This window comes from Anser brachyrhynchus (assembly GCF_964034855.1).
Source record: "Anser brachyrhynchus genome assembly, chromosome: 9".
Taxonomy (NCBI): domain Eukaryota; kingdom Metazoa; phylum Chordata; class Aves; order Anseriformes; family Anatidae; genus Anser; species Anser brachyrhynchus.
Window position 1 is genome coordinate 15,721,208 of NC_137703.1, and position 25,485 is coordinate 15,746,692.

The 25,485-nt window shown below is 42.4% G+C and overlaps 1 protein-coding gene across 3 annotated transcripts in view; it reads right to left on the minus strand.

Annotated features, from left to right (window-relative positions):
- Positions 1 to 6,032: 6,032 nt before the first annotated feature.
- Positions 6,033 to 25,485, minus strand: part of RYK (receptor like tyrosine kinase) — a 57,441-nt gene continuing 37,988 nt past the window's right edge. For all 3 annotated transcript variants that reach the window (XM_080604094.1, XM_080604093.1, XM_080604095.1), the window contains exons 10-15: positions 17,237 to 17,306; positions 15,265 to 15,397; positions 13,891 to 14,000; positions 11,543 to 11,702; positions 7,937 to 8,073; positions 6,033 to 7,098 (exon numbers count right to left, since the gene is read on the minus strand). In XM_080604094.1, the coding sequence (XP_080460220.1) occupies positions 6,987 to 7,098; positions 7,937 to 8,073; positions 11,543 to 11,702; positions 13,891 to 14,000; positions 15,265 to 15,397; positions 17,237 to 17,306 (722 nt within the window). In that variant the 3' untranslated portion in view covers positions 6,033 to 6,986. The remainder of the gene's footprint in view (positions 7,099 to 7,936; positions 8,074 to 11,542; positions 11,703 to 13,890; positions 14,001 to 15,264; positions 15,398 to 17,236; positions 17,307 to 25,485) is intronic.

Consider the following 25,485-nt stretch of genomic DNA (forward strand, 5'->3'; position numbering starts at 1 on the left):
TTCCTTCTAGAGAATGAATCATCCCCAACATAGCACTTTCCCGTATCTGCGGGCTTCTCTTAGCTCCAAATCAAGACTTAGAGGACAGTTGCATTTAAAGTTTCACCAACTTGGCTCCATCTGGGTTTAGGGGAAGGCCATCTCTGGGGAGCGTTCTGCAGCTTGGGACACAAAGGAAAATGTAAAGGGCTTGAAGAACCAAGAAGTGCTCACAGCAACGATGGCAAGCATTAGACTGAGGGGTTTGGACAGAGGTAGGGAAAAAAACGGAGCTGAGCAGCCCCAAGCAGGACCACCAGGGCCAGGTAAGCTCGACGAGTTATTACACGCTAGCTACATCTGACTTGCGTTCTACACAGGTATTGCATCTCAAGCATGTACAGAAGAGATTCCTGCTTGCTTTCACCCAAGCCTCACAGCAGAAAAGCTCTCAGCACCCAGGCCTTCAGCTACCAGCCTTCCCTGAGTCTGTTCCAGAAGCATCACAAACCCATTGGAGCCACTTTCCTTAGCTACCCCTACCCCTCATCCTTAGAGGGCGATCAGCTTTTGTTGAGCAAGCAAGCCCAGGATATGCACAGAACTTGGTTCAAAGAATAAAAATGCTGAAAATCTTTTTTTTTTTTTGGCAGCTGTTGGACAGCTCCCCAAGGGGAGCCTCAGGCGGCCAGACCTGGCTTTGGGTCTCTCCGACACAAGCTGCGCCACGCCGCGCTCCTGCAGTTCTTCCTGCCAGATCGGGGCAAGTCCCTGTGCCGAGGGGCTGCCCAAATCTAAGGGGGCTCTCGCTGCAGTCTAAAGAAGGTATCTGAGGAGGAAGGGGAATCAAGGAGCTGAGAGAAACGGCACTGATGGCCTCTCCCCACTTGCTAATCAGAGAGGATGGAGCCCACGACAGCTTAGCTCAAACGGAGTGGGCAGAAGTGGCGCATTGAGCCAGAAGCCAACCACCCCTTCACTGCAGAGCTCCCTGGCCAGGAGGTATGCTCCTCCCGGGACACGGGTCTGAGCCACGGTAATTGTCAGCTGCAGGATGAAATGAACCACACCACAGAGGTGCCTCTCTTCCCAGTTACAGTTTCAGCAAGATTAATCTTGTCTCACTAATGAGCCCACGTCTGCAGACTGGGGGATTGCTTGCAGCCAGCGCCAGGGTTCCTGGCTGCAACGTCTTTTGGCTCTGCATGGACTTATGTATGGCACGGGAAGAGTTCCCGAAGGGTTACTCCCCAAGACAACCCAGCTCATCACGTCAAAAGCTGTGGGGATGGCAACACAACAGCAGACAGCGGAAGAGGCTGAGCTGAAACTTAGTAAGGAAAAAAGGGAAGAAGAAAGTACAAGGAAGCGCATCTTGCTTGAGCAGGAGAAAACAAGGTGGAAGCTGAGGCTAGAGATGAGCCTTGTGAGCTGCAAAGGAGGCTGGGAGGGCAGGAGGGGAGGGGACGGGGTTATTTGATGCATCCAGCCTCTCCCACCCCAGGAATGCACGGAAACAGATAGCTGAATCAGAAATACACTTGGGGTAGCTATTTTGTTTAACTTTACATATTTCTTGGGTTTCTCAGTGGAAAATGTTTTGTTTTGGAGCTTTTATAAACCTGACGTGCCTGACTGCCTCGGCTGCCATGCAGCCCTGACTTGCTATCTGGAGCATCAGACTCGGAGGGAAAGCAAGCCTGGAGTCAGGGAGCCACGCGCACTTCTTTACATGACTGGGAACAGTTTCTGTGCCATGAAAGGAAGGAGACCGAACTAACATTATGGCCCTTTCCAGCTTAATGGCAGATGGCTTAAAAGTGAGAGCGCAAGCCAAGGAGCATCCAGCTGGTGCTGTCCCAGTGGGCCTGAACACCACCATTACAAGCCTGGATGTGAGAGCACATAGCGAGCTCTCCCGAGTCCTAGGCCCAGCACACACAGCACCAATCAGGCCCAAAACTGACCAAAACCACCCTGAGTCTTACAATCAAAACTTGCCTTCTACTACAGAGGTACTGCATGGTAATACAAGCCCCTTCGTTGTATCAACAAGCAACATTCAGCAAGTGCTTATCAGCATTAGACACAAGATGCAGCTCTCGAAGCCACTACAAATAAAGCACATTCTCTCCACCCCCAAAATATACCCTCCCTGCAATGCTGCTTCGTTCTGGTATTTGCATGGAGGCACTCCAGAGAGGAGATATGTTCTCTGCATCCTTACCAGGGCAGAGGCAGCAATTACAGAGAGCATCTCCACGTGGAACACACAAGGAGTGGAGGAATGTCCTTATCTGGTCATAACAACACATGCAAGGGCATAAAAGTCTCACTTACCAGCAGCACTGCAGATTTCAGCTGCCTGATTGCTCCTTATCAGGAGCTCTGTGTCTCAGGTGAGCTATCTGGTCTAAACCTCAGGGAGCCTGTCCTTTTCCTTATTTTGATCGATTTCTTCTACTTCTTCCAATGGATTCTCACCGAGATAAAGGCTGGGCTGAACTCACCTTGCATCCTGCAACTCTGAAAGGAGTTCACCTGACAGATTTCTTAACCTGAGTTAACACCACCTTGAATGTGCACACAGATCGCTTGTGCTACAAGTCATGTACAATACTGAAAAAAATACACCATGATTTAGCTAGAAAATACACCAGTTCCCAGAGCACTCACAGCAACGCTTCCATACACATCCTTTACACACATTCACTTTCATTTGTGTCGAGTGAGATTTTTAACACCAGCATTGGTCTTTCTGTGCGGCACAGAGATTTGCCTGCTTTCGAAGGTTAGCATTTCAGAGCTGTCTTTCTTTAGGACCAAATTCCAGATTTGCACCTGGGGCCAAGTATGCAGATTTACCCATGAGGAAAATATGCAGTATAAGATTGCTGCACTCTTTTCATGGACGTCCCCCCTTTTTTTAATCCTGCTTTTCTTCAGAATGATTCATACCCATCAGCTACTGCAGAATTGCTCAAAACTCAGTGCCCTTCTACAGTATCCACAGTCCCAGCAATTTGTCTGCTGAAAAGCACCAGCTGACTCAAGCCCTTTTCCTTGCACGCAGCTTAGAGTACACCACATGTGCGTCTTTTCCAGAGCAAATAGTTGAAAACCTACTCACAAATCCTAGGACAAAGGCTGTCAAGACAAACACTTTGGGGTGGGGTGCTGATTCTGAGTGCCAAACTCAAATAAAAAATAAAATAAACTTCAATAAAACAAGGTCATATCTGGTAGAAACAAGTGGCAACATCTTCACATGCATCTTCTCCCTCTTCTCTTCTGCCATGTCAGCCTCACCCTTCTCTGAAAACCTGCAAACAGTTGTAGTGAGAAAGAGAGGACAATGTGAACATGAAGGCTGGCCAAAACAGACAAGAAGAGTGCTTTGATCCTCTGACGCCCCTCGTTTGAGTTGCATGGAGCAGCCATTCCCTTGGCATTGCTTTCCAGGTCCCTTTCGTATCCCTTCTTTATCACCTCCACAGAGCTCAAATCATTACTGCTGATGAATTGTCTGCTCTCAGCCTTCTCTCCCCATTGTTTTTCCTCCTTACGACTCGATCCCCTCCTTCACTCTGCAGCCCTACTCCATGTGATGTTGCCCCAGCCAGCCCTGTCCCCTGCCCCTGGAGGGAGCCCTGCGATGCCCAGTTCTTCAGGCACCTTCTCCTCTAAGTCACCCAACTTCAAGCTCACCACCTCCTGCCTTTTATCACTCCTTGCCTACTTTCTCTCCCAGCACTGTCCTTATGCCCCAAAAACCTGGAAGTGACCACGTTCCCCCTTTCCTGTAACCACAGCTCCTTTACCTCTCTGACTTACCCACCAGTTGTGTTCCATCTAGCTCCTCCAAGCATCACTCTCATGCCGTTTCCTTTCTGTTCTCCTTAGCCTCTCCTTCAGCTTTTTTCCAAGACAGGAGCGCTACAGATTCTGAAGCTCACCCATCCCACCTGGTTTGCTTATTTTTTGTCCCTAAGCCCACCAAGAGAGCTACTGACAGGTGTCTCTCCCCAGCCCTATAACACCTCCCATACAGTTCCAACATCGGCACTTTGAAATTGCTCTTGCAGAAGTCTCCAGTGACATTATTTCACAAAGAAGCCACAGCAAGCAACTACCATGCTCCAAAGCGTTAGGTAGAGAGAACTCCAAGGCCATCCTGCTCTTTTCCCCAGAAATTCGATTAGCGTTTTCACAGCTGTTCCCTTCTCCTTTAGCTCTTATCTTCTGTCTCTCCCGCACACAAAACATCACCTTCACACTTTGAGTCCAAAGTAGTAGAAGCTACTGACAATATCCTCCTTCGAAGAAGTCTGTATTTTCATCTTCTACCTTAATGCCTTGCTCCTCAGAGCCTGCCTACATGGTCACGTAGCTAAGATGTAACGCATGCAGCAGCAAAGAAAAATGCAACCATGAAAGCTATCTGCAATCTTGGATGCAATAAATGCCTTCACAGCATCTCCTCAAGGTAAAGCAGCTGTGCTATCAGTAAAATGCATACCTTAGCCTTAACTCCTGCAGCAAAGCATGTTTAAATGAAAGGAGAGATTCCAAAAGCGGTAATTGTATCTATACCCTAACACACTGAACACTTTTTGCCTCTGTTGATGTGCACACTCATCAGAGAGAAGCTAAGAAACAGCCTGTTGATGTAGTTTGCCATTCCCCCAGCCAGTGCCAACTGAAGCTCAGCACATCCACAGCCCACCTTGAGACCGCAGCAGGTAGACATCACTTTGGGTACCTGTCAGAGACGAACCAACCCCACACATCTTGTGTGCAACCACTGCAGTGTGCTTAGCAAAGCGTATGCTACCCTATGAAATACAGCGTGCATATCGTCTTCACTTTGAGCTTTTTTCTAATCTCAAAAATAATATTAGATCCATCATAACACAGATCTTAATTCCAGTAATTCTGCCACTGACAGCTTTAACCAAGTCTTCATAAACAAGTATTGACATTGGGTAGCTTTCCTGGATTAGAAATGAACAAGGTCACAGAAAGCCACACAAACAAAACCTCTCTGCTACCCCCAAACCCAGAGAGTCCAAAGCCAACCAAATATAAGCAGTTTCGGTTCACTCAAGCAAACAGAGCCCATCATAACGTGCCCAGACTTGAGTTATATTAAAGCCAGCAGGAAATTTTCCTTCTAGGATAAAGCAAGCCTTGGCTCCAAAGCCGGAGATAAGTAGCACTGGAGCTCAGGCAGAAAAGGTCCTGCATGTTGGGGGACACTCCGTTTCAGTTCAGCAAGGCAAAGGGGAAGCCTGTGAGAATGACAACTGACTGCCCAGAGTTCTGCCTCACGCAATACTAATTAGAAAGGATTAATTGCCTTCAACTAGGTTCAGCTTTCAGAACTCTGGAAAGAACAAAAGCTGCACAACTGCACAACACAGCCAAATCCAGCTGCTCGTACTTGCAGACCAGAGTCTCCTAAAATGCTGCGATCACTATGGAGCCTGTCAGGGCAATGCTCCCCAACATGCAGTTGCACAAACACTCTAGGTGATGGATGCTTTATTCTGACGATGGCATGAGAAAAAGCCAAATTCTTCATGCTTTACATTATGCTAAGGTGCAACCTCATGGTGCAGCCTACAATCACTGTAGAGGATGCATTCTACAATGAATTTGGAGAACTGAAGGTTATTTCATACATAGTTTTATGTGGAATCTGAAAGTTACTGAGGCTCAGCCTAGAGTTGGCAGTGCTAGTTTAACAGATGGACTTGATCTTGGAGGTCTTTTCCAACCTAAATGATTCTGTGATTCAGTCAGTGGATCATTTTCCTGAAAAACCTTCTTCAGTACTCTCAATGTTCAAACTCAAAATAATCTGGGGTGGAATGGATGTTTGGGTTAACGAAGGCAGCAAGACAATATATAAAGTCTCAGGGACTAGTTCTGCAGGGAGGGTGGAAAGCAACGCATCGTGTCTTCAAACCAACTCTACCCCCAATGACAATCGCCAACCTGTACGTTCAATACAGGCAATGTGAGGGACCAAACTTTCACATTAGATGTAATAGAAAAACATTCTTTACTCTGCAAGTGTCTTTACAAATATATATTTATATATTTAAGCCCGTTTCAGGCCATAAAAGCCCATAAAAAAACAACCAGTACCTTTTCAACAAGAGAAACTGTGATCCAGAAGTCTGAGGTGAAAGACTCCCAAGCAAGGGCTGCTTTGGCACTTCTCTGAAGGCCTCTATTTAGCACATAAAACCATCTTAAAAATCACATCAGCCTTTTATCTGCAAGGAGGGGTACCATTTTCAAGCCACACCCCCCCTTTACTACTCTCTGTGTGAGGTAAACTGGAATCACTTTTACATAATCACTTACTGCTTTAAAAAGGGGATATTGCATCCTGAAGACCAGCTTTTCCAAAAAAAACATTCATGAATGGGTTAAAAAAAAGTAAGATGCCGCTTGTGGATCCAACCACAATGTGCTGTTGTCTCAAAATAGAAGAAGTTGATACTAAAAAGCTATTCCAGATACATACAAGTACAAACACTAGAGCTGGTCAGAAAGATTCAGTTTCAACATTTTTAAAAAGCAGGGAGTTTTTTCTGCAATGTGTTTTTTGCATTAATTCCCCCTATCCTCACTTTTCTACCAGTTCCATATACCCTTCAAAAAAAAATCACTTGTCTGTTGTAAGAGTGCAAAGTCCATCCAAACCTTGTGTTCAAGTTCACTATCACTACACTTTAAAAATCCTGCTGGCAAATAAAAAGGTCTCGATTTAACTTAGCAAAAGTGATAATCTAGAAAATATTCAACATCAAGAGGTCTTACAAAAAACTTCAGACTACTAAAGCATTCTAAGGCACAGTGTTTTGGAAGAAGTGCTTTCTCCCTTTAGTGTTGCTTTATACACATCACGTGTGCGAGTCCGAGTGATGCATGGAGCTGCAAATGTATGCCATGCCTTCTTCCCAGTCAGTGAATTGAATCTTTTCCCCGCAGTTTCAGACGTAGGCTCCCAATGCTGCATGGAATTCAGTTAAACATTGCACCAGCTGCTGAAACTTGGGTCTTTCTTCAGGATCTAGGGCCCAACAGCAGGCCATCACAGCAAACCTGGAAGACAAACAGAAGACATGAGAACACACACTTGGCAACCACAGTCCCAAGCCTGAAAATGAAAAACAACACAACATTTGGCACAAGAAAGCCTGCCAACCAGAGGAAGAGAAAAGGAACCCCGCATTTTCTGATACACTGTGCTGAATCACTCCTGCTGCAGACAGACACCTGGAACGATCAATAAACACGCCATGACTAGAGGCACTGTTTTGATTCAGGACACAAGTCAGAGGCAATCCAGGAGGAAGTAATACATAATTCATCGGAAATTGCTGAAGTATTGTAAAAGCATAGCTCAAAGCGCTTCTGTGGTAGGTTTACGGGAAGGGGATTTGGAAGAACATGTGAGGCAGGAGGTGGTGCCTGTGTTCTTGCCTTCTCCCATCCCATTAAGATTATGATTAAACACTGCGAGTGCTGCTATTTGAGCACCACTACACAGAGTGCTTCTCTCTTTAGTCTTGCTGAGAGAACTGAAACTCCCCACAAACCCAGCAGCTCCTTACACTGCAGCCCCACAAATACCAAGTGGAAAACCTCCACCCCCCTTTGGCTCCCTCTTCTCAGCCTGACGATTAACCCCGTCTCACCCACATATCAGAATAAGGAAGAGAGGTGGGTCATGATTAAATGAAACTCAACAACAAAAAATGTTAGCTTGCATTCCTCGAGGCAGATAATTGTGAAGCCACACAAATACTTACACAAGGGTCAGCAAAAACAAACAAACAGGAAAGGGAGAGGCAGACCTGGCTCTTTCATTGATAAGGTTGGCTTAATATGCTGGTTCCAAAAGACACATTTTACCCTTTCTCCAAAGATGCACACTTACAGTTCATCAGGACAGTTGATCGGCTGAGCTATTCTATAGCCATCCTTTAAATAAGCAGCCATCTCAAAGGGGTCAATGTCGACATACGGAGTCTGTCCCAAAGTCATCAGCTCCCACAGTGTTACTCCAAAGGCCCACTGAAAAGAAAAAGCATGCAGCCCACTTAACAAGTCTAAGGAACATTAAAATTTATTTTTATTTATTTTAATAAAAATTGGTTTAATGATTTCATAATATGTTTACCCCTTCAAAAACACTACCCAAAATTTCTCAAAGTCGTCCTATGAAATTCAAAGGTTCAGAAGAATAGAGTGAATGAAACCATTTTTCTAAATCAAAATTCTCTGTATATTTTGAGTATACGCCCAGAAGTAGGACTTCTGAGAAAAACAAAGATTTTATCTAAGTAAACCTGGCAGCTGGATCAGCCTTCAACACATCATTCATCTGACACTCCTTCTAAAAGGAGCTTAAAAAGATGAAAACTCAATTAATCAATACAAGCACAAGCACTGTACAGGTAAAGTGGTTTAACTAGCTGGTATCCGGAGACCAAAGAGACAAAACCAAAAGAGGATGCTGATACTGCACAATGAAGATTCACAGCAGAAGTTACAAGTGCTGCAATCATCATGATTTATTTTAAAAGGGGCAGAACTGCCTTTTCTCTCAGCCTTGAAAGCTTCTTGGTTTTAATCAAAGGTGGCTTTGATTAGGAGCGTTTAAATTAAGGGATGCTGCCAGTGTACATTGAGAAGCTCAGAGCCAGAGAATGGCAGGCACACGGACCTGGCCGGTCTCTGAACAGCTATCTATTAACAGTGCGTGGAGGCAAGGGAGGCAAGGAAAAGGCAGGTAAGAAAAATGCCAATGAACAGGTGGTAGAGCACCTAGAGCATTAGAATAAAAAGCAATTCAAGCAAAACTACTTTGAGAATATAGCTACTTCTAATTCTATAAGGACCTGCATACAGACAGCATAAAAAGATAGAGCTTCATGTCCACCAGAGAGGGGAAAAAACAATTAAAAGTCATCAGGAGTAGTTTTTATATGCTTTAGCTGACTGGTATAACTGTTGGCAGAGGAGGAATACATTAGAAATGTTTCAAGCCAGGAAAACTGTTTTAAAGAAATGCATCCAAAAAGCAAGTTTAGAACACATGCTAATTGCATCTTAGCAGACAACACCTAAATCTCTTGTAACAGATTTCATCGCCGATAAAGCTGCATGCAGTTGGTATTTAGATTTGTTCCAAGTGAACAGACAAAAACATATTACAACATATTTATGAAAAGTATCCAGGTAATTGCAAAAATTATAGTTAGGGCACATATCCCATACCCAGAAAGATCTCCCATTTTGCATGCTACAAAACTCAAACAGCTACGCATATGAAGTACAGAACTACATAGTAGAAGCTGACTTTATGTAATACAAAAGGGAGATGTGTTAAAATACTGTAAGCTGAATTGCACTGAAGTTTTCTAAAATGGTTATGAGACCAAGGTGCCTTCTTCCTAATAAAATTCTATTGGCAGTGCTATATAAACATTCATTTCCAGTCCAGTCTTCATGACCAGCAAATACGTTCGCGTTCCAGATTTCAGAAAGTGAGTAAGAAGAAATCAATGTTTTTATTGATCCCATTTAGTATCATAAAAACATGCCTTTACAGGCAATTTCTATTTCCTGGTCTGTCTTCAAGTTTGGTATAACAAAACCCCACGAGTATAATGAGAACAGAAATATTTCTGGGGCAGAGCTGACTCCTTCCCTTTCTTTCCTTTTTCTTGTTTTTTTTTTTTTTTTTATTTCTATGGCTTGATGTACAAAGACTGTGGCAATGAGGAAAATGCAACCAGATCTTTTCAAAAATTTCCTAAACTAGCACATTTTAAGAAATAGATTACAATCTCTGGATGTAGCCACGCTAAGGAAAGCATCGTTACCAAAGAAAATACCCCCTTAGCAGGAAGAGACAGATCATAAGGGGAAGCGGTTTATCTAATTAGTACTCAAATTACCAAAGGTTGTTCTTCAAGGACATCCTCCTGTGAGCACAAGAACAGCCTGTTTGGATGTGCAGGAAGCTGAGCAAGCACAGTACAAGGCCACCATGGATGCACTGACTGAGCCCAGGCACCGAGGAAGGAAAGAAAGGTGGATGCAGGAGAAGGCTGCCTGAGGAACGCAGCGAGACTGCATGAGCATGCAGGGATGGAGTCTGGAGAACCAAAGCTCATCACGTGTGTGAACACAAGACCACTGGACCAGACGAGATGCATCCAAGGGTGCTGAGGGTGCAGGCTGAAGTCACTGCAATGCTGCTCTCCTCATCTCTGAAAGGCCACGAGAACTGGCGAAGAGGCAACTGGACAAAAGACACCCTCCTCAAGAGGCAGGGCCCAGGGAACTACAGGCCAGGAGCTGGGCGAGCAGCAGCTCCTGTGACAGTCAGGGAGCACAAGACACTAGAAGCCATTTCCACGCACGTGAAGCATAAAGGTGACTGGGAACAGCCAGCACGGCCTTATTGAGGGCAAACTGCCAAACTAAGCTGTCTGCTACTCTGCTGAGAACATAGTGAGAACAGAGAGAGCAACGGACGGATGTTCACCTTGGCTTTAGCAAGGTCACTGACATCATCTTCCATAGCATCCCTACAACCCAAGTGGCAAGATGTTTTCAGTAAAGCAACCGGACTGCTGGACTCAAACTGCTGTGATCAGCAACACGAGTCCAACTAGCAGCTGGTTATAGTGACAGTGCTCAGCAATCAGCACCGTTTCATCTCCAGTAACAACCTGGACTCTGAGGATGCTTCTGGATGATACCAAACTCAGCAGAGTAGCTGGCAGGCTGGAGGTCAGAAGGAAGAACTGGAGAAGTGAACTGAATGTCAACATTCAGGAAAAGCAAATGCAAAGTCCTACCTCTGGGATGGAATAACCCCCTGCAACAGGACAGGCTGGGGCTGGCTGCCTAGGAAGCAGCTTTGCAGGAAAGGATCTTGGGGTCCTCATGAACAAGTTGAATGCATCAGCAGTGTGTCTTTGAAGCAAAAAGCCAGCTGTATTCTGGGCTCTGTTACCATGAATATAGCCAGTAGGTCAAGGGAAACAATTCTTCCCACCTTTTCCCTACCTGCAAAGTACTCTGTTCAACTTGGAGCTTCCACATACAAGAGAAAAACACTGACAATTTCACCTGTTGATCCCAAATTCAAAGCCAACCTCCCAGAGGGGAAAGAGTTTAAGAACCATCGCTATTTCTTAGATCTTCAGTGGACTACAGATCATGTTCATTCAAACAGCAAACGTGCTGATACAGGTTGCTCCCTGAATGTAACCGTCTTTTCTGCTAACACTACCAAGTAGGACAAGGAGCAACGGACAATTCCGCCAGGCGAGAAGTGCCTGCTTGACCTTTAAACTATCTACCCTAAGCAGCAAATGCAGGAAACAGGAGTGCAGTTCTGGATAAATCACTGATCTCTGTTCAGTGCCATAATTCTGTAATTACTGAGAAAGGTTTGGTGGGGGAAAAAAAGTTATCAAAATACATTTACAAAATGTAAGGGGGAAAAAAAACCAACAAAACTTACCACATCACTAGCACTGGAAAATTCATTGTTAACCAGGCTTTCGAGAGCCATCCATCGAACTGGTCTATTTTCGTTATCCCCCAGGCAATGGTAGTCCATAGGAAACAGGTCTCGAGATAGCGCATTGTCTGTAATCTTAACCTGAAGTGCATCGTCAATGCTAATTTAAAAGAACAGAAGTATTTAGCAACCTCAGCACTACAGTTTTACAGAAAATATTTACACTCCACTTTAAGTTTCCAACTCAGGGTTTCATTGGGGAATACTGATCACACTATCAACACAAAGTGTTAGCATTCTTCTTGATCAAGACACTTAATCTGTGGTTATCAAATACTAATTAAAGTATTTATTCTGTGTTAACGGATAAGCACTACAAAATCAGAAATCTTAGATTAAATAAAATACAACATTTACAAATGCAGAAAAGTACAGTTAAAGCAAAGAACTCCCTTAATTATTATTGCTCCCTTGGAGATACACTTTCAGTTGAATTATTTTAGCTATAGTACCTTCGTGGCATTTATGAGCTAAAGACTTCAGCAAAACAAGGTCTAACAGTATCTTGATAAAGCAACTGGTATCATTTGTGACTTAAAACCTCGTCCCTAATCAATATTATTTGCTCTAATAAAATATTTATTTCCACAAACACTGCCTCAGCAAAAGATACTCACTCTGATTGTTGGGCAATAAGAAATTGGAAGCTGGCTAAGGAAAACTTACTTGTAATCAACAAAAAAAAAAGCCTCAAAGTAGCACAGAGGAACCTTTAGTGGGTGTATGTGGAATAAATTTGTCTACTGATTTTTTCCCCCCTCTGGGATATTAATTCATGCTCTTTTAAACTTAAAAGTCAAAATTCAGTGTTCTCAAACATCTGACTTCAGAATATGGGGAAAATGTTAGCTTAAATATTTTGTGACAAGAATAAGAAAATAACATTGCAGTTTTGGTTGTCTTTTTTTAATGGTGTTTGCCATCTTCATTTTTTCAAGTACTTCTTTATTTTGATGAGAAAAAAAATATAAATGCTCAATTTGTGTGCTTGCTGCTTTATTATTCCAGGTACCTTCATATTTTTCCCCATTCCTATGTGCTTTCAGGTCTGTTCATTGACCTCAAAATTTATACCAAGACATTTCCGTATCTTGTCACTCTTAATAGGCACAAATGAAGTTCAGAGAAATTCCTAGAGGATCTGCCTGTGAACAAGTACAAAGGGTACTTTCCAGTGACTACAGAGCCCTGACTTGGGTCATGGACTATGCCCATTCCAACTGGGCCCAAGACACTTCAGTATTTCCCCCCCTTCACAAACCTGCTAAGAACACTGCAATCCTGGCTCCCTTTCCCAAATTAACACAGACCTGATACACTTCATACCAACTCCTCCTTGTCTTTCCCACACAGAGGTACTCCCAGGAATAAACCTTGGAAAAAAGGGAGTAGCAGATGAACAAAGCCCTTCAAGGAATCCTGGCTACTGACCACCTCTTTTTCTGTGTAAAAACCCAAGGCTAGTCCAGTAGTTCTTGTACTGCAGCAGAGATCAGTAGATGTTCAGCTCCTGCCTGCATTTGCCATGGAGAAGAAGCATCAGATGCACTACAAATTGAGTACTATTGCCAGCGCTCAGGATCACAAGTATGGCAACTAAAACGAAGCTGGAATTTGCCCCAGGAGGGCAGCGAGTAAAGTTGGCTAGACTGCTGACCCTTTGCACGGGAATGGCACGAGGCAATTAATCCTCTGCACTGAAATGAGACATTGTCACCAGGTAGTTTCCCTGGAGCACTGCTTATGATTTTTGCTTTCTGTGGTATCACTTTTTCAATACATCTACCAGAGAAAAAAACAATAAGAATTAAGAGTGTCTAAGGAACTGTTTCAAACTGAGCATCCTTACACTGCGTGAAAGATTTTGCTGAGGTGGCATTGTAGCATTGGTTCAAAAGCATGAGGGGTGGCTAGAGGGTAGATGTTCCTGCGTCCTCTGTCCAACAGTACCTGGTAGAAAACCTGTCCACTAGTAAACTGCCAAGATATTCCAAGTTCCTATTAACATTAATGGCTTCCTTTAAGGGACCATTTGAAAAAATAAGGAAAGACAAAAAGCTACTACCGGTCTTTCAGAATTGGATGCTCTGCTCTTTTAAAAAAGAAGCATTCTGGCTCACCCTATATTTAAAAGAAAATTTTTTACTGACAAGAGCACTTGCACAAAACTTAGGAAAAAAAAGTGGTATGTTTTGAAGTAGAGATTGGGTCAGTTAAGGAAAACCTATCTTTGCCCTAGTTAGTGAGGTAACACTGTTTGCAACGACTCTACCCCATCTAGTACTTACACGCAGTTTCTAGCAGCCAGGTCTTTGTGAATGACCTCCCGTCTGGCCAAATAACTCATTCCACAGGCAATCTGAATAGCCATATGTACAAGATCCTGCTGGGAAATTGCCTGCAAGAGCAAAGAAGAGCAATCAATGCAGAACTGCAAGCCCAGTGCCTACTAGGTTAGTATTTTATTTGCATTCTAGTACCCTTTCCCTCTCCCCTAACCTTTAGTAGCTGGTAATTTCTCATTTTCTAGCTGTTTACAGACACTACTATCTGTTCTTTATTTTTTTTTTTTTTAAGAAAAAAACTTTTTCCTCCCGTTTTTTCCTTGACATGGCAGGGGCAAACATTTCCAATTTGCAACTTTCTCACTGTTACACAGCCTTTTCCTGGATTAGTGGTGAACGTAGGCAGATTTTACCTTCTTACCACAGTATTTTCACTTTGTTTCTCTAGAAACCAAATTGTTTTCAAGCAGCAGACACAATTCTCATTGCTGCCTATGGCTGAAAGCTACTATTAAAGGCTGTTGCTCCTTCTACTTTTACAATTTACAGTTCCATGTAAATCAAACCCTTGCATACATCTATAACGCACTTCCTCTTTCATTTCTACAGTATTCCTGAAGCTCCAGTATGTAGGTAGACACTGAAGCTGCAAGACTGTGGTTAAACTAAATACTAAATTAAAAAAATAAGATGCTGACTTCTTTGTTAACTGCTTGTTAATAAGAATAAGAACCACGTATTATTTCAGAAAATTCAAGAGTTTGCTTTAGGTATTTGTATAAAAGTTCCATCTTCAATTAAGCATCTTCAACACCAAACATCCCAGTTTTTGCTAGGTGGGAAGTATGGTCATACCAACTAAGAGGCAACTCCTGTTTGAAATAATATAAACACAGTTTGTCTAAATTCTCGGAAAGGGGTATTAGTGTGCTGCACAGAGATTTATAACCCAGATTAAGCAGCAAAACAAGTGAATCAAAGTTGAAAGATCGTAGCAGCTTATCACAATTTATTGGTTTTGTAAATTAACAGAGGCAGGTAGCCCTTGCCAGTTTCCCCTGTGTAACTTAAATCCACAACCATATACCATTTCCGCTTTTTTTTTTTTTCAGATATGTTGATATACCAGCTACTACCCTGACCAAGAGTTTAACTCAGCTTCATTAGTCTCTGAATAGCTGTGATAAATGCAGCCAAGAATGTTTTCCTTGTATGAATCAAAATAAATACACGCTAAGGAACCTGCCTGTCAATTCTTTCATTGTCAGGACAGGTAAATAACACAACTATTTCTTTTAAGGCACAAACACAGATGACAAACCAAGGCTTCTGAGTAAAAGCTGAACATGCAGGAAGTGACAGATTTTCTGAGTTTACCTGAGGATTGTTGGCCTCCACCAGCTTGCACTGTCGCAAGAATAGTTTAAGGTTCCCCCAGTTCATGTACGGCAGCAGCACCATTGGTTTCTCTCCCTCTTCTATACAGACGTGAGTGATAGGTAGCAGATTCCTGGAAGAGAGCGAAATTCCTAGTTTTATGAAGTTGAAATTTGACAAAGATCTTCTCAATCCCTAAACACGCTAAATGAAAGTAATTCAATGCTAAAGAAAAGCATTAACCTTTGATACAGATCGCAGAGCAAAAGGCCTCCAAATAACTGAGGCAGCAGACATTTGGGGGAGGCAGAGGGTAGAGAACTATTTGAGTATCTTCCCATTAGGAAGGAACCCCCAGACTTTTCACTTATCCAAGAGGGTTGAATTAAGATTTGGTGAATACAGGTTATCATTTGCATGAAGACAAAAAACATTGTGCCTGATCCATTTCAAAATGCCAGAACTGCAACTTTTAGTTTCGAATTAGCTTAACATTAAATTGCACCATAAATGCAGAAGTAATTCAGAGCTTCTACCAGGGGCGTTTCACTCTTCCTGACAGCTCAGATAACCCTCATGCTGCAATGTTTACGAACATCCTCCTGTAGCATCAACATAAAAATTTATAGAAACTTGAAACAACCTCTAGAGTTTCATTTTTCCCTGAAACATTTTCAGATGACTGTATTTTCTATCAGAAACATTTCAATGAGTTCTGATTATTTTTAGAGGGGAACTTTGAAATTCCATGTCCTTGTAAGAAGTGGTCTGGTAGTCAGCTGTTACACCCATGAACTCTGCGTGCCCATTTAAGCTCTACCTTCAACAAACAAACACCCCAGCTTGATAGGTATCATAAAGAAAAGCTTTGGGGACTTTTTTTTAAGAAGTTTGATTTGTAAAAGCAAGGATAACAGCTGATTTTGAATGATGGGAGAAAGGCTGTTTCATTTAGTTTCAGTTTTAATTGTATTTCCTCAAGAAGCTGCTATTGCTCTTTACACAATCCTGTCTTTTAGACAAGGTCTTCACCATAACAATTCTTAGAAAAGCAACTTTTAAATCCACTGTAGAACTAACTGTTCTGCTTGAACTTCCCTTCCCTTATGTTACCAGTGAAAACGATGAACTACCAGCCATGGAACCTGACAGTGACCGTGGGTTTCTTCTTACCAGCATCCTTGCTAGTAACAAAGGTCTTTAAGGGCAATTTCAGCCTTCAATTTAAGCTGCAAAACTGCAAGTAACACAAGCTGTCTGGGGTATTAATTTAAACATATAAGCCATCACCCCCAAAATCATGCCAGTAATTCTCAGGAATAAATCCCATCAGTGACATTACGATGCCATACCAGGGCAACACATGCATGCAAGAGTCCTAAAGAGCAGTGTCCTACATGGATACACAGAAATATCTAGTCACAGGACTCCTCTGTGCCACGTAGAAAATTACAAATAGTACAAGGCAGACTAGTAGATTACCTAAAATGATAATCAACCTGTATATAGACTTCTTCTCCTCATCATTACTAAGATCTCACCACATTTAACAATAGCCTGTGCAAGAAGCAGTACAAGCCAACAGCACCTTTTTCTGTAATAATTGAGAATGAAAGGAATACCTAGCCATGTATTAAAGGAATATCTAACCATCTCTCACTGCTTGGCCTGGAACACCAAACCAAAGACTTTCTCCATTTCCCCCATATACTGGCTACCCTCTGATTTCACTGACTGTGCAGCTCTAAAAGCGTGTCAGGCACTCTTTGCAATAGGAAGCACGCCTGGAACTCTGCATTTTAAAGTCATGCAGAAATCTTTTCAGCTCTTTATGGCTTGAAAAATTTCAAATATATATAAAACGTTGCTCAATTCGTAAACAATTGTTTGGCCTCCTCCCAAAGAGCTTTAAGCACAAGTATTTTTCATCTTGCACAGATACAGTTCAGCTTATAAACACTGAGTAGCTCACCTGTGATGAAGTCCTCTGAGTTTACAGCTTTCAGTCAGCATCATTGTCACCTGCACCTCTGAAGCTTGATCTAATGAAAAAAATAAAAGCTACAGATATAACGTTGGCAACAAACCAATGTATTAATTGAAATTTGGTCCAGATTTGCAAGTCAGCTAAGGTCACTCGAGCACAAACAGAATTTGTTTACCTACATTTTTTAAATGGAGTTTAAAAAAAACACACAAGTAAGCCAAGTTCTAGGGTATATTTCTGCTTAAACAAATGGGGTGAAGCCGAAAAAGGAAAAAAAAACTGCAGGTGCTGACAGAATGTACTCTTGCCACTTCCTGACAGCTTTTGGGCACACACGAACCTCTTGCACCAGGCAGCATGGGTCAAATCCTGTGCCCAGGACCAACACTGCTGGAAACAGGGGAGCTTGCCAGGTGTTTCCCAAAAGCACAGAGGTGCGCAGAGGGCACCAGTTTGCTGCTGAATCACAACACAGGCTTCTGCAGTTTACTTTCATGTTGATAGAGACCATTTATTCCTAGATTCACATATTTAGTGCTCCCTACTTGAAACACTTGACTCTTGGTAACCTCAGAAATGTTTGCAGTTCTCCTCCCAGCCTTTAAAAAACCAAAAGAAATCCCTGCTGCCAGCTGGAACTCGAGCTTCTCTGATAACTCCAGCAACCCACAGCAAGCAGAACATCTTCTGGACAGAAGCACTGGCTGCACCCCTCTTCCCCACAAACATTTTTGTGTTGATTTTTTTGTTTTTGTTTTGTTTTTTCCTGGTGGCAAGAAGCAATAGGCAAGCTTAAGGCAATGTGACTCAGGGCTCACACAAACCCTCCCTCTTCATAGCTGGGTGCACTCTTCTGTCCCTCCTTCATGTTACAACCAGCACTCCTGCAGCAAGCTAGCACAGGAGAGAACCCATCTGAGGCCAATCAGTTCTCCTTGCTGCATTAGAATGAATTTACATACCTCATCTGAGTCAAATAAACATTTTACTGCCCTAGGAGGGGAAATGGAGGTGAGGAGGATAGGGAACAGAACACGCATCCACTCTTCTCCCTTCTTCATGGTCTTGCCCTCCTCCTCATACCAGCTCTGGCACCTTGCTGCACCCTTTCCTAACTGAACTGTAATCTTGCAAAAGAAAAAGCAACTTTTGGCTGAAGGAGAGGTGCACGTGGTCAGTGCAGAAGAGCACAAGGTAGGGAAGGAATGCACAAGGCCCAGAGAGGGAGCGTGGCCTCCCCCTCATGGCAATGGCAAGCTACTAGATGGGCTCTACCTACAACACGCTCGCCTCCAGCTTTTTAGACCTGCTGGAAGCACGGGCAGCTCCAGGCACACCGCAGTCCTTCTGATGAACCTAGGAAGGGTTCATCAAAAGAGAAATCATGTAACTCAAGAACGTGGGAACTGCTGAACATCAGCTGATTGAGAAACTTCACCAGGGGAAGAAAGGATATCCCAAGGCAAACTGCTGCAGAGGCTCTTTTACTACCTCAGCTGGGGAGAAAACAAAAAGGAGGCATGCCTTCCTAAAGGCATCCAGATGCTAAAAAACAAAGAGACTGGGGAATCAACGTTACAAATTCAGATGTAAGTCCTGGGCAGAGGCACTGAACTCTGAGTATGCTTGGAAACCCCTAGGGAGCATCACTGCCCAGCCCCTGCACAGGCTGAAGGACTAAGACCACCAAACCCTGAAACAGCACTCCAAATGCCATGACATTCATGGCTCTGGTGTCTTACGTGATGCATCAAAATGGTGCATCTCCTTTTGTTTGATAACAAATATGCACGGGGGGTAGGGTACGAATAGGTTCTTGCAATAACAGAGGCCTCATGCGAGCATCAAATGTCTCCAGTTTGAACTCCATCAATGCCATGAGAAAGAGAAGGCCCTACGTAGTAGGCAGTGATAGCACCCAGATATATTTGACTTTTATACATGACAAACTTCATCTAAAGGAGACAGACCTCAGGTTTGTAAATGAACAAGAAAAAACAAGACACTTCATTAAAATCAGTTCGTATAGGCACGAATGGCTGAACCATCCAGCTGTTCCACAGGGCAAGAAGCACTGAAAATAAGGCACAAAAGCACGTTACAAGAAGCCAGAGGAACTGCCAGGAGGTTACTAGTATAAAGCTTCAATTTTAAATGCATTAACCACTCACATTCAAACAGACCACAGCTTCTTCATCCCAATGTACAATGAAGTGCTGAAAGATTACCAGGTGCGAGTTTGGGTTGATGAACTTGCTCACACACTCTTTGGCACTGTGCTTGCTTAACTGGTTTGCTTTTAATTACAAGATTCACCACGCAATGATCTGGAGTGCTAAATCAGAGTTTATTTAAAACTGGATTTAAAATCTACAGAACAAGTTAATCTGGTCCAGACAACACACCCATCATCTCTTCATGCTCACACTGTTACAGATGAGCTGTTGTGTCAATGCCTTTCCCTTTCTATCACACAGGGTGTTTGTCACAAGGTCATTGTTACGCTTCAGTGTTTTCTTTCAGCTCAGATAGACTATGCTAGAACTCCCAGCACCCAAAGGATGATTGACTTACATTCAAGTATATACGGAAATCTAAATCTTATCTGGTGAAACAGTCTCAGCATCCACATTGTGTTTTCTTATCAATATTATTTCCTTGTTTTCTGCATGGAAAAAAACTTACACAAAAATCAACCAAAACAACACACGCAGAACAAACAATAGCAGTGCAAGGCTAATCCTCCTCCAACTTAGACCTGTGCCAATTTAGAAGAATACAATTTGATTATTGTGGTTTTACTAGATATAATTCAAAACAGAACATAAGTTATCACTTTGAAAATTGAGCGATTCCAGCCAAAAGGGGTCAAAAATATAAAAATCAGGGTATTGCTATTCCAACAGTTCCCATTGCAATTAAACCTAATTTTATGACCATTTTCTTTAGTTACATGATAAAGAGTGCAATTAAACTCATTTATTTTCATAAAGTAATATTTATTAGATTATAGCCAGATAAGTCTTCATAGATCACGAAGGTGATTTTGGCAATAAAACATCTTGCTGTAGAGGACATCATCATCTGGGCAACCTGACCATCCTGCATTGCAAACCCACGTAAGCAGTCAAGAAACCCCACAGCCTTTCTGGCTTTGATATGAGAAATTCGCAGTCCCTGGGCAGTGCAGGGGCAGCCCTGACCTGTCAGCTCCAGCTCAGTGAGACACAAGTGAGAACACACTAAGGAAAATTCCATAGGTTTCATCTTCCTCCCTGAGCCAAACATTCTGCTGAAACCATACTTCAAATCTCTAAGTGTCACGAACTGTAAGCACACACATTTAAGTATTTTGTTTTTCAATGGTTTTATTTAGTATTTTCTTGTTTCTGTAGCCACGCAAAATAAGACTTGTAGAATGATCTTGTCAAACACACAAGAATGCCCACAAGCTTTTGCGGCTTGTTTTCTTTTTGTATGGGATCTGTGAGGTTATTTGATCTGAATATGGCCACTCATACAGGTAAACAGGAGAGAATGGGGGGAAAAGAAAGGGGAAAACCTCCCACAGGGCCATAAACCTCTCAAATCAGAATAGCCACGACAGGAGGCCGCAGTCTCGCATGCATTAGATTCGTCATCAGGAAACAGTGTTGAGTTGAAGCTGAACAATCCTGGGCAAGGCTTGTTGCACATCATCTTCAAAGCCCTAAAAAAAGCTAAACTTCCCTTTGAGATATTAATGCTATTTGTGATTGGGAATACCTCTGTACTCAGCAATCCATGGAGCTGCGGCCTGATGATAGTGAGCTGAGGTACAGTCAGGACACTGCTGCTCAGCCCTGAGAAAGCATCATCTATTTTCACAAAGCTGTCACACATCAACAGCTGAGTACTTGAATTGCAAACAAAATGGAGATGACATGAGTTAGGACAAATATCTGGGAGACAGCAGTGATTCTAGATGTTCAGTTAGGACAAGAAGGGCCCAATTTTTGTAAGGTGCTCAAAAGCAAGACCAGAAGCGATTTAAGACAGATGATGTAGGTGCCTCCCAGAACTGTGAAGATGATCTTACCCTTGCTGTTACAAGGCAATGACTGGGAAAGTCTACCTTGGGGCACGGAGCAAGAACAGGCTAGGATTTCTGGAAGCTTTGATATGGCTACAAGTTTATCTCACACTATTACGTTATTTGTATACAGCCAGGCACAATGGGGCTCTTGGCACTGCCACTTTCATGTATGAGGCTAATCTCCCCACACAATTCTGGCAAGCGTTTTATGTGCTGAGGCCCCTCCTGGTTCCTGGGGACAGAGCACCTACTTGCTTTTTACCCACTTCCAGGATCCCATCTGCAAAACTGTGCTTTAAATCCTCATTTACCAGCACTGTCAGTCACATGAATCATCATGACACAGCTGACATGTTTACAGGGAGTTTTGCGATGACACAAATTGCACCTATTTGCTTGCTACGAGACTGGGTGCTCCAGCAATGGCAGAGCATCATGCCGTGCGTTCACTGGGTGGTTGTACGTCAGGAAGAGTCGCTCCACACCTCAAATTACCCACCAGAGATGAAAAGCAGCAATTACTTGAATATTGCGCTGGGTTATCTGATTAGCTGGATGGCTTTCAAGAACAACATTTTAGGTCAGATCTTCCAGAATCACAAATTAGCAAATGCTGTATTACAGCTTCAGACTTCAGATCGCACCTCGGTCATTAAAATAAATTACTTCAGAGAGCAGGAAGGTAAAGAAAAAGCACAACGTAACCAAAGGTTTCAAAATTCAAACAAGATATTCCAGAGCCTTTCCATAGCCTACTACAGACAGCAACACACAGCAATTTCTTTCAGCATTCCTATCAGAAGTAGCTCCACAAAGCACAGCAGCTAGGCAATCAAGGCTTCCAGTAAACACGACTCCTGACAGCAGCATCTGAAAAGATACTTTACCTAAAGCTTTTCTCACTTTTGGACCCATCTGTGGTGTCTTATTCCTATGCCAACTTCCATCTGTCTCATTACAAGCTTGCACAGCAGACTTTCCCTAACATCAATGTATTTATACAATCCACTTTATATATGGCTGTTTTCACACGGGTTGTACTACTTCAATTATCTTTCAAATTTGCAGGCTTTGCCAAACATACTGTGACAAAGTCCACTAGCTCAAGTTACTGAAGGGAGAAAAGCACGTGGGCAGGCACAGCGGTCCCACACTGTGTCCATAGAAACTGAGACTAGGAAATTGAAATCCTGACTGTAAATATTCAGCTTGAGGTGAGAAATACTCCTACTATCAACACGTTCTTTTTAATTACTGCTGCTTCTGCAGAACAATTCATCACATAAAATTTCTCCCAAGGCAGAATTCAATCACAGTTCAAAGATTACACACATCTGAATACTGCTTTAACCCTTCTCAGCAAGTCTTTGGTTTTTGAAGAAATTGAACAATCAAAGACTATCCTGAGTTCACCTCTGTTGCGTTGGTAGACATTTTTAGAACTTGCCTTCAATAGGAGAATGAGCTGTTAAAGGAAGTTAGGAGCTATAAATCAAATCAAAATGAATGCAAGTAGTCACAATCCAATCTACTTTTTATAGGGGGAAGAGGACATACACGCACAAACACTGATGCTTTAAAACTTCAGGAGGTCCCAGCAGTGAGTGACAAGTTAAGGTAGATGCCAGCAACATCTGATCTGCCCACCACTGAAGTGAAGGGGTTAAAAAAACCTTTGCTCCTCTTCACAGTTCTCTTACAGGTGCAAGTCTGAGAGAGCTACAGAGCCGTTCAGGTAAGGGCTGTACTTTCACACATCAGCTCTCTGCTTTACAAGGCAACCACTCATCGTACAGACCTCAAATACTCGATGTTAAAACAAACATCCATCCAACAACCCAAGGAGGCCACGGAGTAGGTCACCATGCTTAGTGTTGCTAGAATTCCAACACAGCAGGATTTCTCCTCCGATCTTAATAACAAAGCTATTTCTAATGTTTGTTTCCATGCCACAACCACACATTTATTTTCCAAAGCAAGGCAGTTTACATTTTCAAATTCAAGCCCAATTTTAATGCATTCTGGAAGTGATTCAACACAACGCCACTAAAGTGGGGAATGCTGTTCTGGTTTTCTTACATTACAAATGTACACACAGATTTAAACCATAGAAAAGAGCGGAGCGAAGCATGATTTGGGAGTAGTGTTATTTGCCTACTTAACAGTGGAGGAACCTGGAGGCACAGCAGCATACAGCAACAAGTCAAAGGCTCTTTGCTCAGCAATCCGTTCAAATTAAATCAGAAAGTAAAAAATGAACCTGAAGTAGAACTGGGGAAGGAAGATAACTGCTTTAACGTTTCAGTGTCTGCTGAAAGGGCAGCAGCTAACAAAAGTGAAATACAAATTTACAAAGAGTTAAAACTAGTACTTAAGTGTACTTCGGATTATGAAAGGGCAATCTTTTCCTGCAGAAACATACAAAATAGCAAATATTTAAATTAAGACATTTAAGTGCAGCACTTTTTTTTAAATGTAGATTGTACTCTTTAAGGTCTCTCAGTATACTTTCTTAATGAACTAGGACTGAATAACATACAGTACATTTTTATTTTTTAGTCAACTTCCATGAATTTATTACTTTTCCGTAATTATTTAAATTCATGTATCCTCCCTCTATGATGAAATTTAAGAGAACTTCAAGAAGAAGCAGAACTCCTTTCTTAATTTTTTTTTGTTGTAAACTGTCTTTTAAAGAAGCAGGATCATGCACTCTGATTTTGGGACATTAAGTACTTTTTATTTATTTTCAGAAGATGTTTGTATGTGTGGTAAGGCATTTACAGAATGAACTTAAACTTGTAAATTTTAACAATGTACTGCTTCCGAATGTAAAGTCAATGCAATTTTAAAATGGTACCTTGGGAACCACTGTGTACACTCGAGGTCGTGGTATACAGTACGCCCAATATGACGAAGCAGCTCTTCAACTTTGTTAAGGCAAAGCTTATTAAACATACAACTCATCTAATTATGCCTCTTGCTTTCCCCTGCTTTGCATGGTGTAAATTCTCAGGATCTTTCTTCTGACACTACCTAAATGTACAGAAGTAGTCCTAAAGGTCACCAAGCCAGGCCATAAATAGGCCCCAACAGGCATCACATGAATGAGGGCAGTAAAAGGTCTGTAAGCTATGGACAGTTAAGTCAGACTGGCTTCAACATACAACTTCACAGCTAGGGGGTTCCCCTTGTCTACACCACAGCACAAGCATGCACTGCTGACCTGTTGGACTCATCCTAAAGAAGCCTTGCATCCTACAAACACACTGAAGCCAGCAGTGGTCCTGGGATATACCAGCTGAATACCACTAGGCTCCTCCAAGGCTTCCACTGCAGAATCAAGATCCATACTGAGGATGTGTAGTACACTTTGAGTATCCACTCTTAACTAGTTAACAACACATAAAAACAAAAAACAAACAATAGCATAACATTGGAATTGGCCAGTGCTGCTGAAAAAGTCCTTTAGTGATCTACACTGACATGAACAAAACTCAAAGCTTTGCTGAAGTTAGTAAAATGATGGAGCCTGAAGAGTTAATCTTCACTTATGCTGTGACTTTGTTTCCAGTGCTTTTCATGGGTGGATTGTTTTCAAGCACTCCTTTCTTGTACAAAAGAAAAATTTTAAGTGGTTAGAAAAATGACACAGACGCAGTCAGGTTATCTTGAATAGCAAGATTGGTTGTTTTTAATAAAAATGTACCTTGGCCAGAATGTACTAAATGAGTCAAGGCTCTGCACAGCTCAAATTCACTGCGTGCGTTCCTGGAATAATACAATTCCATTTGTTCCTGAAATATTTTCTCCTTTGAACGAAAAGCACCATTAAACAATGTACTCTTTAAACCAAAATGCAAAACTGTGTGTTTCTATTCTGAGGTACAAGGGTCTAAAGATGCACAAGAAAGGCTATTTTGCACCATTATAAAGGCAAAAGGCAAAAGAGATCTCACAATCGCTGGCAAGAGATGCAATTCCAGCTCTGATAAACTGAGTTGAGTCCAACTGAGACAATTCCCAAAGTTTAGAGTGGTTGGAAACCACCTATCAGAAAGGAAACAAACATTACAACTACGTGAAATAATTCTACTGCAGAGGAAAAAAACACAGTGAGGAAACTAGGTGGCAGTTAAGTCTCTCGTCTCCTCACCAA